Raw genomic sequence first — 12,409 nt, 5'->3', positions numbered from 1 at the left:
GCAAAACCCATCGCCCAGTGCTCCCTACTTCTGTAAAGTGTACAATCTGAAGTCAAGGGTGTCAGCTTTGCCACCACTCTTCTCCCACATCTGCTGTATCTAATTCATCCTTGGGTTCTGGGAGCTCTCCTCTGGAATGGGTTCTACAGTGGTCCCTGCCTACCTCCGAGTCTCCCCAGCTCTATCCACTCCACCTGCTCTGGGCTCGTCACAATGGGCTGCTTTCCTTCTCTGACCACAGTGGGCATCCTCCTGCCCAGGGTCACTGTCATGCCATTGCATCTGTGGGGCCCTCTCCCACCCAGACACCTCTAGGGTCACCTTCCCCAGGGATTTCTCCCTGACTTTACGCTCTCATAAATGCCCTTCCTTTCCTTCAGAGCACTTAACTCCATTGTTAAGCAAACATTATTTAGTTTAAATTAATTTTACTTATTTGCCTATTTCCCTCACTAGGAATTCATGAATGAAAGAGAGAGAGAGAGAGAGAGAGAGAGAGAGAGAGAGAGAGAGAGAGAGAGTGTGTGTGTGTGTGTGTGTGTGTGTGTGTGTGTGTGGTTGTACTTAGTACTGTCCAACCAGCAAAATGCCTGGGATATAGCAAACACTCAATATCTGTAGAATGCATGAATGAATACAAATGATAGGTGAAATGAGCCGGTTACAAAGTACTATTACACTTGCTAATTTCCTCTTCCAAAATATACTGCAAACATTTTTATTGAAACAATGGCATTTCTTGTATTCTTCATTTTATCCCCAATATATATGGCCTAGAACTCCAATAAATATTTTTCTTTCTAGCTGGGTGTGGTGGCACATGCTTGTAATCCCAGAATTTGGGAGGCTGAGACAGGAGGACTGCAGTTTGTGGACAGTCTCTCCTATATAGTAAGGCCCTTTGCAACTCAGTAAGACTCTGTTTCAAAATAAAAAATAAAAAATAGAGCTGGGGGTATAGCTCGGAGGTAGAATGCCCCTGAGTTCCATCCCCAGTACCAGAAAAAAAAAAAAAAAAAAAAAAAAAGAAAAGAAAAGAAAAGAAAGAAAAAAGAAAGGGCTGAATTATGTTATTACTGATGAACTACTCTTATGGCAGTTGCAGTAGTAGAGTGACAGGAAAAGGACATCTACTGCAATTGCAATACATGGCATTTGGTATATATTTTCTAGTTTTATTTTCATAACTACTCTGTTATATAGTTTCCACCTATTTATTTTATTTTTTATGGTACTGGGGGGTGGAACCCAGGGCACTGTACCTCCAGGCTACAACCCCGGCTCTATTTTTTAGTTCCTTTTATGTTTTGAAGCAGGGTCTCACTGAATTGCAAAGGGCCTCACTAAGTAGCTGAGGGTGGCCACAAATGGCGATCCTTCTGTCTCAGCCTCCCAAATGCTAGGATTACAAGCATGCGCCACCACACCTAGCTCCTACCTCACTTTATACATGAGAAAACCATATTACATGGGGCTCCAGTAACTAACTCATCCACTTGCTGCTAAGTGATTTAAAACTGAGACTATGGCCTTGTATCCCACACTATAAACTTCTATGTTATAGTCTATGAAAACAGGAAAGATGTTAACATATTTCAGGGAGCTCCTATGAAAAATGATTAAAACAAAGTTTGAGAGTCAAAGAGATAAACCCTAGACTACCTACAAAACCTCACCAATTTTCCCAAGGGCTCTAGATGGCTAAGCTATACTAGAATGATGTGAATTCACCAAAGAAGGGTTATCTCCACAGCACAGCTATACCTGGTCTTGGTGTATACTCCACTGTCCACAATAGCAGCCATAAGCTGCATGTGTCAACTGAGCATTTTTGAAATGCAGATAATATAAACTGAGGGGCACTGCAAATTGCAAACAAACACCACATACAAAAGACTTATGACTAAAACAAGAACATCTATCTCATTAATAATTTTTATATTACATGTTAAATGATATTTTTGGATACAATAAAATATATTATAAAACTTATTTTACTTTTTGTCAAAATGTTTTTATGTTGGTGGTAGTTGTACTGGGGATTGAACTCAAAGACATTCTTCCTCCAAACTATACCCTCAATCAATCTTTCTTTTTTTTTCTTTCTTTCTTTTGTTTTGGAACAGGGTTTCACTAGGTTGCTACGAGTCTTGCAAAGTTGCTGAGCCTGGTCTTGAACTTAGAATCTTCCTGACTCAGCCTTTCAAGTACTGAGATTACAGGCATTCTTCATGACATCTGGTACCTATTGCTAATTTTTTAAAATGTGATTGCTAGGTCTAAGATTTAGTTCAGTGGTAAAGTGTTTGCCCTGCAAGCACAATGCACTAGCTTTGATTCCCAGTACCAAAAAAATAAAAAATAAGAAAAAGTGATTGCTAAAAAATTTAAAATTTTAAGTGCACCTCAGAGTTGTACCTTGTATTATATTTATCTCAGACAGCACTGCTTTATATAGCCGGAAACTTCTACTCACTCAACACAGTGATACTCTCCAAGGCCCACTGCTCTGGTTTCTGGACTGCGGTAAACTCTTCAGGCTTTTAGTAGCTCACAGATCAAGAGCCTGATAAACAGCAATCATAGATAAGAGGCCAGGGAAACTGGGTTGAAAGCCTAAGGGACACTGCAGGAAGAGGCAAGGAAGGGCCATTCTAGTGTCCAAGAGAGTCATAATAAATGACTAAAGTCTCCGCATAAAAAATGAAAATAGTCAAAATGACCCTTGAAAGTCTCTTAAATTATCTATGAAGTAGAGTAAATGTGGTTTTGTGTAAAGAGCAGGTGTATATCTCAGGTTCATGACAGGGTAAAACCTCACTGAATTTTATTTTTCTCTCACAAATGTGTGTTACTCAAAACATATTGTTTCATTCCTGAGTCTAATGGAGAAATATAAATTAGGGAATGTTTAAAAAAAAATCTTATAGGTAAGAAATAGGCCCACAGAAAAAGAGTCAACTGATCTTTGACATAGGACAAAAGCAATTCAGTGGAGAACAGATCGTCTTTCCAGCAAATGGTGCAGGGCAGGCAGCCACAGGCAAAAGCATGGGAGTCTAACAGAGACTTTCCACCTTTCTCCAAAGATTAATGCCAAGCTGATCTCTTGTTTTGTTCTGTTTCCAGTGTTGGGGATGGAACCCAGGATCTCATTCTGATTCACGCTAGTCAAGTGTTCTATCACAGAGTTATATCTTCTGTTCAGAATTACAGATCTAAATGTAAAGCACAAAATTATGAATCTTCTAGAATATAGGAGAAAAATCTAGGTAACCTTGGATTTGGTGATGACTTCTTTTTTTGGGGGGGCGGTACTGGGGTTCCTGGAAACCCTTCTACCTCCGGGCTACACTCCCGGACCTATTTTTATATTTTTATTTGGAAACAGGGTCTCTTACGCCAGCGCGGCTGGCTTTGAACCTGCGCGATCCTCCTGTCTCCGCCTCCCAAGCGCAGGGAGTACAAGCGTGCGCCACCACGCCCGGCGGTGATGACTTCTTATGTACAACTGCAAAAGCATGATCCATGAAAGAAAAAACTGATAAAGTTCCTTAACATTTGAAAATGTCTGTTCTACAAAAGATGCTGCTAAGAGAATAAACAGATAAGCCACAGATTGTGAGACAAATTTCTCACAAATTTCTCACAGAGGTGTGAGACAAACACCTCTCTAATAAAGGACTTGATTCTAAAATATACAAAGAACTCAGCTTGGCAAGATGGCATATTTCTATGATGCCAGTACTTGAGAGGCTGAGACAGGAGGATCACAGGTCCAAGGCCAGCCTCAGCAACTTAGCAAGACCCTCAGCAATGTGGTGAGGTCTTGTCGCAAATAAATAAATAAATAAATAAATAAATAAATAAATAAAGACTAGAGATGGAGCTGAGAGGGAGGATAGAATGTCCCTACGTTCAATCCCTAGTACCAGAAAATAAATCAATATATGCAAATAACTCTTAAAACTCAACAATAAGGGGAAAAGCTTAATTGAAAACTGGGTGAAAAAAATCCGGTCAGCTCACCAAAGAAGACAGAGAGCAAATAAGTATATGAAAAGATGTTCAGCCGGGCGTGGTGGCGCACGCTTGTAATCCCTGGCGCTTGGGAGGCTGAGACAGGAGGATCGCTCAGGTTCGAAGCCAGCCTCCGCTGGCTTAGAGACCTTGTTTCCAAATAAAATATAAAATAAATAGGTCAGAGAGTGTACCCCAGAGGTAGAAGGCCCCTAGGTTCCATCCTCAGTACCACCAAAAAAAAAAAAAAAAAAAAAAGATGTTCAACATCATATCATCAGGTAATTACAAATTAAAACATGATATCACTATACACCTATTAAAATATTTAAAATCAGCCACATGTGGTAGCTCATGTTTGTAATTCCAGTACTTGGGAGGTAAAAACAGGAAAATCATTGATTTGCAGCCAGCCTCAGCAACTTAGTGAGGCCCTCTAGAACTTAGACTCTTTCAAAGTAACAAATAAAATAGGATAAAGTAGGGCTGGGAATAGAGCTTAGAGGTAGAATGCCCCTGGGTTCAATCCCCAGTTCCACACATGAATGTGTGCATATGCGCGCGCGCACGCGCGCGCGCACACACACACACACACACACACACACACACAGAGCTAAAATCCAAAATACTGACAAAAACAAATGCTGGCAAGGATGTGGAGCAAAACCCTCATATAGCACTAGTGAGAACACCAAAAGACACAACTACTCTAAAAAGACAACCTGGTCTGGACATGGTGGCACACACATCTAATCCCAGTATTTCGGAGGCTAAGACAGAACGATCAGCGTTTCGATGTCATCCTCCAGAACTTAGCGAGACCATGTTTCAAAGTAAAAAAATGACAAGGGCTGGGGATTTTAGCTTGAAGGCAGAATGCCCCTGGTTCCAATTTTGGGAGGGCTGGGGGGGGGGGGAGAAAGGGAGGCAGGCAGGTAGAGGAGACAATATAAATGAAACAAATAGTACCGTCTTATAGTGAAACGCAATTCACAATAAAGATTTGAAATGCACCAGTCTTTATGTGCACTAAAGTGGAAACAGAATCATAGGAGAATTAAAAAAAGATAAGAAAACAGAAACTTTATTTCTCCCAATCCTCTATAAAGCAAATAGTAAAAAACTATATTACTAATAATTACAGATGTTGATTGTATATATTATCATTATCAATATTTACTACATTATGTTAGACTATAAGACTATAATGCACCAAGAAGGATATTAAAAAATAAGTATATATTAACCAAGTTCATCCCTGTAATCCCAGTACTTGGGAGGCTGAGACAAGAGGATCACAGGTTTGAGGCTGGTGTACAGTAACTTAGCGAGATCCTGTTTCAAAGTAAAAAATAAAAAGGGGCTGGGGACTCATGACAGAGATAAAATGACCCTGGGTTCATTCCCCAGTACCACAAAAAAGAAAAGTATATAGTATATCTGTAACTTGTAGGGAATAACTTTTTCCAGAATTCATGAAATATTTACAAAGAAATTATAGTAAGCCACCCAAATATAAATAACTTTCTAAGGAAATTTTATAAGCTACATTTCTGAACAAAATCTAATAAATGTGGAAAGCAAAGCCTAACATTTAAAATATGACTACCTCGAAACTGAAATTATTTCAGTTCGTTTCTTCCAAATGTTTCCCCTAAAATCAGTGCATTGATAGAACCAGGAACTCAGCCTGACTTCCACAGTCCAATCTTGTACAAGAATTAGCAGAGATAAGAGCAAAGACCAGAATTACAGCCAAATGGCCCATCCCACCCCGGGCCAAGTCCACTGCTATAGACATTTCAAGGCACAACAGGAGAACAAATAGATGGTTTTCTTGACAATAGGACTAAAGCAGGAGGAAACTGAAGGAAAACTCTCCCATGTATTGGCAAGGAGGACCCTGAAAAAGACGCGCCTTTCCACTGGGCCAATCAGCTGGGAAAGTGGAGCTCATAGCTATTTTTCCTCAGCCCCTTGAAGGTATCATAATGTCTTCTGGCACCCATTGCTACGGAGGAAAAGTCGGCTGTGAATCAACTGCGCTTCCTTGGAGGGAATGTGTACCGCCTTCCTGGGAAACTTTACAACCTGTATTTTTTCTACCCCTCAATGTTCTCCAGTGTCAGTACAGAATACATGGGCATGCATTAACATTTAATTTTTCTGTTTGTCACATGGAAAGTGCTTTTGCAAAAATAAAATGCCATTTTAACTTTTATTTTTGAAATGATTACAGACTCTAAGAAAGCTGGAACAATCATACATCGAGTCCCCTGAATTCTTCACTTGGCCTTCCCCAATGGTGACCTCTAATTGTAGTACATCAAAACAGGAAGATGACACCGGCACAATTATGTTAACAAGACTACTGCTCTTACTGAGTTCTCACCAGACCTTACCTGTGTGTGTGCACAGTTCTATACATTTGATTTCATGTACAGATTTGTGTAGCCATCACCAGGATACGAAACTGTTCCAGCATGGCAGGGGATCTTTGTTATAACCATTTTATAGCTCATTGCCTCTCTAACATTTTCCCTGTGCCCTCCAACCATTCAATGTTCTCGGTCTCTTTATTTTTGTCATTTTGAGGATGTGATATAAATGGACTCATACACTCTAAACCTTTTGAGATTGCCTTTTTTCATTAAGCAAACCCATCAAAGTTGTTAAGTGTATCAAAAGTCTGTTCCTCACTGAATGAATCCACTGTGTGGTTTTTTTTTTTTGGCAGTACTACAGATGGAACCCAGGGGCATCCATCCTACCTCTGAGCTACACCCCCAGCCCTATGTTTTAGTCCTTTTTATGTTTTGAAACCGAGTCTCACTGAGTTGCAAAGGGCCTTGCTAAGTAGCTGAGGCTGTCTGAGAACCACGATCCTCCGGTCTCTGCCTCCCAAATGCTGGGATTACAAGTATGTACCATTCCTGGCTACTATTCTTTCTTTTATTCTTTACTTTTTTTTTTTTTTTAAGGTACTGGGGATGGAACCCAGGGGCATTCTATTTCTGAGCCACACTCCCACCCCTATTTTTTAGCCCTTTTTATATTTTGAAACAGGGTCTCACTGAGTTGTAAAGGGCCTCACTAAGTAGTAGCTGAAGCTGTCCACAAACCGCAGTCCTCCGGTCTCTGCCTCCCTAATGCTGGGATTGCGAGCGTGCACCACCACGCCCAGCGAATCGACTGTGTTTAAGCATTCAGCTGGTGAGGGACATTTGGGTTCTTTCCAGTTTTCACTATTACCATACCAATAATGTGAACGGGAAAAACTTAATGAAGAGAATTATCAACAAGCAAAAAGCAATGTTAAGGCATGAACTGTGTTTCTAAAAAGAAGACATGCTGAAGTTCTTCTACCCTTTGGTACTTAATATGTATGTGCAAATAACACACTTCATTTGCCATTATATGTATTGGAAAGAATGTTGCACTTAAAGGGCTATCATAGTGGAAGTCCATGCATCTTGCTGTTTAAAGCACTCGCCTCTGAACCTCTCCACATGGCCTTTCCTACTTCTGTTTGAGGTTTCAGTCTAGAATCACTCGATGGAGGGAGCTTTCCATGCTCCCTGCTCACCCCAACCAGGTTCCCATCTTTTCATAGCACTTGACTCCACACTTGGATGCACAACTGGATGGTATCATTACTGCCTATTTGCCCGTTCACTTCCGTCTTTCCAGCTCTAGCACAGTGCTGTGTTAAGCAGGAACTCAGTGAGTATTCCATGGCATCTTTAACAGAGGTCCATGGTAGGGAGGAAAACGATGAAGGGCTGGGCTCTGGAGGCAGAGCCTGCAGGGATTAAACACCAGCTCTGCCAGCTGCTGTGTGACTTTTAAAAGTTATTTGGCCCAAGTTCAGTTTCTTCATCCATACAATGTGGCCATAGTTCAGCTCCCTTCTCTGTTACTCAGCGACTGAGTAACTCTGGGAAAATTCTTTTACTTCTCTTGGGTTTAGTATACACATTAAGCAATATTTTGTTTTTGTGTGATCCTGGGGATTAAACCCAAGGCCTCCCATGTGCTAGGCAAGTATTCTATCACTGAGCTACATCCCCAGCTCTTTTTATTTACTCTGAGACAGGGTCTGGCTAAGTGGCTGAGGCGGGTCTAGAACCTGTGATCCCTTGCCTCAGTTCCCAAAGTACCCAGGAGTACAAATATGCACAACCACGCCCAGCACAAGCAGCATTTTAAGAGTTAAGTCAGACACTATAAAGCCACTAGTACCGTGTCTTTCTCTCCAGTCCTCGCATTCCCTCTTCATGTGAAAAAGGGAAGTTCAGCCTTCTGGAGAGCAGCTGACTCCATCTTTGTCTGATCCTGGCTTATCTCAGTTGGAAAGACCATATTGCTAAGAGGGCCATAGAGACTGTTTTAAGTTATTGTTTTGCCATTAATTTAGCTTTTTTGCGTGTGAGTATGTGGTACTGGGAATGAAACCCAGGAGCCTTCTAACCCTGGAGTACACTCCCGGACCTATTTTTTATTTGGGAACGGAGTCTAAGTTGCTGAAGCCTCACTAAGTTGCTGTGGCTGGCCATAAACCTGTGATCTTCCTGTCTTAGCCTCTCAAGTACTGGAATTACAAGTGTGTACCATCATGCCTGACTTCATTTTATTAGTGGTGGTGCATGCCTGTAATCCTAGTACTTGGAAGGCTGAGGCAGGAGGATCACAGGCTCAAAACCAGCCTCAGCAACTTACTGACACACTGTTTCAAAATAAAAAACAAAAAGGGGTAGAGTGTAACTCAGAAGTAAAACACTCTTGGGTTCAAATCCCAGTAACCCCATCCACACACACACACATACAATTATTGGTACACTGTAATTATATATCTTAATAAGATTAAAAGTGATGCCTACAACTGTTTTGGGATGTGTGTGGTACTGGGGATTGAATTTGGGGGAATTCTACTTCTGAGCTACACTCCAGTCCTATTTTTTATTTTGAAACAATGTCTTACTAAGTTGCAGAGGGCCTCACTAAACTGCTGAGCCTGGTGGCGAACCTGTAATTTTCCTGTCTCAGTCTCCCAAGCAGATGCCCACAACTTTATTCCAGCAAAATGAAGGGCAATGTCAATAAGACTTTGAAAAAATTTTATGTGCAACTTTAATATACCTGAAGAATTCTGTTATAATTCTGAGAATGGGAGAAGAGAAAGTTTCCAATGAGAACTCATTGTCAAAATGATGGCATTTGCTAAATTTTGCTGTTGAATTCCAAACCCTATTTCTAGAAAGAGTTGAAAGAGGATGCACATCATGGAAAAAATTCAAGTAGGGAAGAGTCAATGTAGCAAAAATTTCAAGTTGGATTGTAAAGGCACAGAGATTGTTTCAAGTACATCATTTTTTGGTTGTTGTTTTGTACTTAGGATTGAACCCAGGAGCATTCTACCTCCAAGCTATACCTTCAGCCCCATTTTATTTTTTATTTTTGAAAGTTTCACTAAGTTGCCGAGGGTCTCCCTAAGTTGCTGAGGCTGGCCTTAAACCTGTGAACCTCCTGTCTCAGCCTACCAAGAAGGCTAGGATTGTAGGTGTGCACCACTATGCCCATCAAGCATAACATCGTTAATATAGTTATTTAATGAAGAGAGTCTAGTGACTGAGAGAGTAACTGAACCACTGGCTGATAATAAAGAAAACTAAAATACAGACAAAAGTTGTGTAGAAGGCAGAGGGAAATACTGCAACAAGCTTGGCATCAGACCCAACTGCAATCGAATTCTGACTCTGCTGTCTCTCACTGGTATAACCCTCAGCACGCACCCTCTCTCTGGCCCTGAGTCTCCCTCTGTGGAGAGCCTAACACTCACCTCACAGGGATCGGACTATCAACAAGACACCGGGTGTGAGGTGCCCGACCCCGTCCCAGCTCACGGCAGTGCTCCATGAACACGTGATCCCTCCCCTGGTCTGCCACGCTGCTGCTGTCCACAGGGAGCAGAAGCGGGTTTGGGAATTGTTAAAATTCGTGTTCTCATGTCTATATTAATAAACTTATACTGTGCAGCAGACGCTCTGAAATGGGCCTGCGGGCTCCCTGAGTGGGTCAGTGTGGAAGTCCAATTTCCAGGCAAGGCCCAGAAAGATGAACTCTGCCAAGGATGCAGCTTTGGCAACCAGAAGACAGCCAGAAACTAGATCAGCCCAAACTAGAAAGGATTACTTGAGCTTCGGCTCCCGTCCTTCGCTTGTGTACTGCCAACAGATGAGCCCAATGAGGTCCTGCACCCTGGCGCTGGCCATTGTCACCACGGTCATGGGCAGCAGTCTGTCCTGGCTTGAGTGCAGTGGGAGGTAGACGTCGATCTTCTTGGTTGCAGTTGTACCTACGTGACCCTGTGGACAGAACACAGGCATGAGCGGAGAGCACACAGCCAGTCATGAGGCCGCAACCACTGCTCTACCAGCCTGGGTGCGGCATGGCAGTCCCAACCCTTCCTGCACAAGTTTGCTCTGAGTCTGCAGGAGTCCCAAAGTGGAAGTGCTGTCTGGTTTCAAAGGGTGGGCTTTTTTTCCCCCTTGGTCCTTTAATTTTCATTTTGTTTGATGCTTTTGCTGAAGACTGAATCCAGGGGCATTCTATCTCTGAGCTATACCCATCCCATTCTATTTTTTATTTTGGAGCAGGGTCTCAGTAGGTTGCTGAGGACCTCACTTAGTTGTTGAAACTGGCCTTAAACCTGGGATCCTCCTGTCTCAGTCTCCCAAGTACTGGGATTCCTAGCATGTGCCACAGAGCCCAGCTTAATTCCATATTCTAACAGTGTAATAGACCCAGCTCTGCCAGCTGGAAGGTAACGAGCACCACAACTAAGAGGAACAGTAAGAGTGTGAGCGGAATCAGTGTTAGGTGTTAGGAGTCTAGCTCTGCTACTAACTCCATATGACTTGAAGAAGTCACCATCCAACCATGTCGCTGGCTGCCCTCCCTCAAATGGCCGCATCAATCCTTAAGACCTTAGGGTAAGCTGTCTGGCAAGTTGCCATGGTCTCTGGGGAAGAATTAATGCTGGAACCAAGTGCTTAACTCTCAGATACTACTGGAGTCAATGCCACAGTGCTGTATGTACGTTTACCCCAGGGCCACACAACTTCCAGGGTCCTTGGTCTTCCACTGCCTGGCCCCACTCTGCTCCACACACCCCCAGTCCCTCCCATACTCCAGCCCTCCTCCCTCCTGAACCTTCACTCTGTCTTCTGGAGCAAATATCCCAAACTCCACAGCTTCTTTAAAAAAAAAAATTCATCCTCTCTACTTCTGAGCCTTAATCAGAACCTGCTATTTATTGACCATCCTGTTTTGTCTGCTGTCCTCTTCAGAGGGCAGGCTTCCCTCAAACCTGTGGTCCTCTGGCTTCAGTCTCCCAAGTCGCTGTGATTATAGAGTAGATCACTATGCTTGGCTCTCTTTTCTTCTTTATTATAACCCCCAGATCCTCAAGGCCAGGGGATGGAGTAGGTATTCTTGTCCATGCTAACAATGTCAAAGTATTTCTTCCCCTTTCTTGCAAAAAATCCCTATTTCTTTGGGGCCCAAACCTTTCAACTGCCTCTCCTCTCCCTCTTCTTTCCTGTTTCCGTTATTTGCCAACCTTCTGGCTATTTCCCTCCCTCAATGAAGGCATGAACTCAGTCTTCTTTCCCATCCACAAATATGCCTACTACACAGTATGTAGAAAAGTGTCACATACATCTTAAGTTTGTTTTTTTTGTCTTTATTTCTTGTATTTTTAATTTAATTTTTATTTTTTATAAGTGTAACATATTGACAGTGGTGTACATTTACATTGTGCTTCATGCCCTTCCCCCTCTCCCCCCATAGAGAGCGTCCAGGTTAATCATGTTGTATTTATGCTATTACACAGATTCTTATGTAGCTCCTCCATTGAACAACCTCAGCTTTCTTCCTCTCCTATCCTTCTGTTCAAGCTTTGCTGAGATTTCCCCTCCATCATCTGGAATCCCTCTGGTATTACCACTACTCCCTAGCTTGGACATATTAGAGAAAACATTTGTCCTTTCTCTTAATCAGAGTGTTTCACTGCCTCTTCTTCCTTCTCGCCCCAAGTCTTAGGGCTCCCCCTTCATTTCAGTAAAGTGTCACCACCGCTGTGATAGCTGCTCAAATCAATGACCTTAATTCTTCCTCACTCATACTGTCTAGCTACTCCACTGGTTCTAGTGTGTCTGCCTCAAAAATACAATTCAGCAGGGAAAGAAACAGTCTTTCAACTGATGCTGAGACAACTGAATAGCCACATGCAAGAGAATGAGTTGAGGCTTCTACCATATACATATTCAAATGGTAATGCAAATGGATCAAAACCTAAATATGAGGTAAAACCATAAAACTCCAAGAA

At 42.2% G+C, this 12,409-nt stretch overlaps 1 protein-coding gene across 4 annotated transcripts in view; it reads right to left on the bottom strand.

Annotated features, from left to right (window-relative positions):
* MAPKAP1 (MAPK associated protein 1) overlaps positions 1-12,409 on the bottom strand; it is a gene marked incomplete at both ends in the record, with an annotated part of 219,768 nt that overhangs the window by 130,349 nt on the left and 77,010 nt on the right. For all 4 annotated transcript variants that reach the window (XM_080708642.1, XM_080708643.1, XM_080708645.1 and 1 more), the window contains one exon: positions 10,213-10,385. In XM_080708642.1, the coding sequence (XP_080564768.1) occupies positions 10,213-10,385 (173 nt within the window). The remainder of the gene's footprint in view (positions 1-10,212; positions 10,386-12,409) is intronic.

This window comes from Muscardinus avellanarius (genome assembly GCF_963383645.1).
Source record: "Muscardinus avellanarius genome assembly, chromosome: 13".
Lineage (NCBI taxonomy): Eukaryota > Metazoa > Chordata > Mammalia > Rodentia > Gliridae > Muscardinus > Muscardinus avellanarius.
The sequence above is the reverse complement of the archived record's forward strand: the minus strand, read 5'-3'. Positions and strand labels throughout refer to the sequence as shown.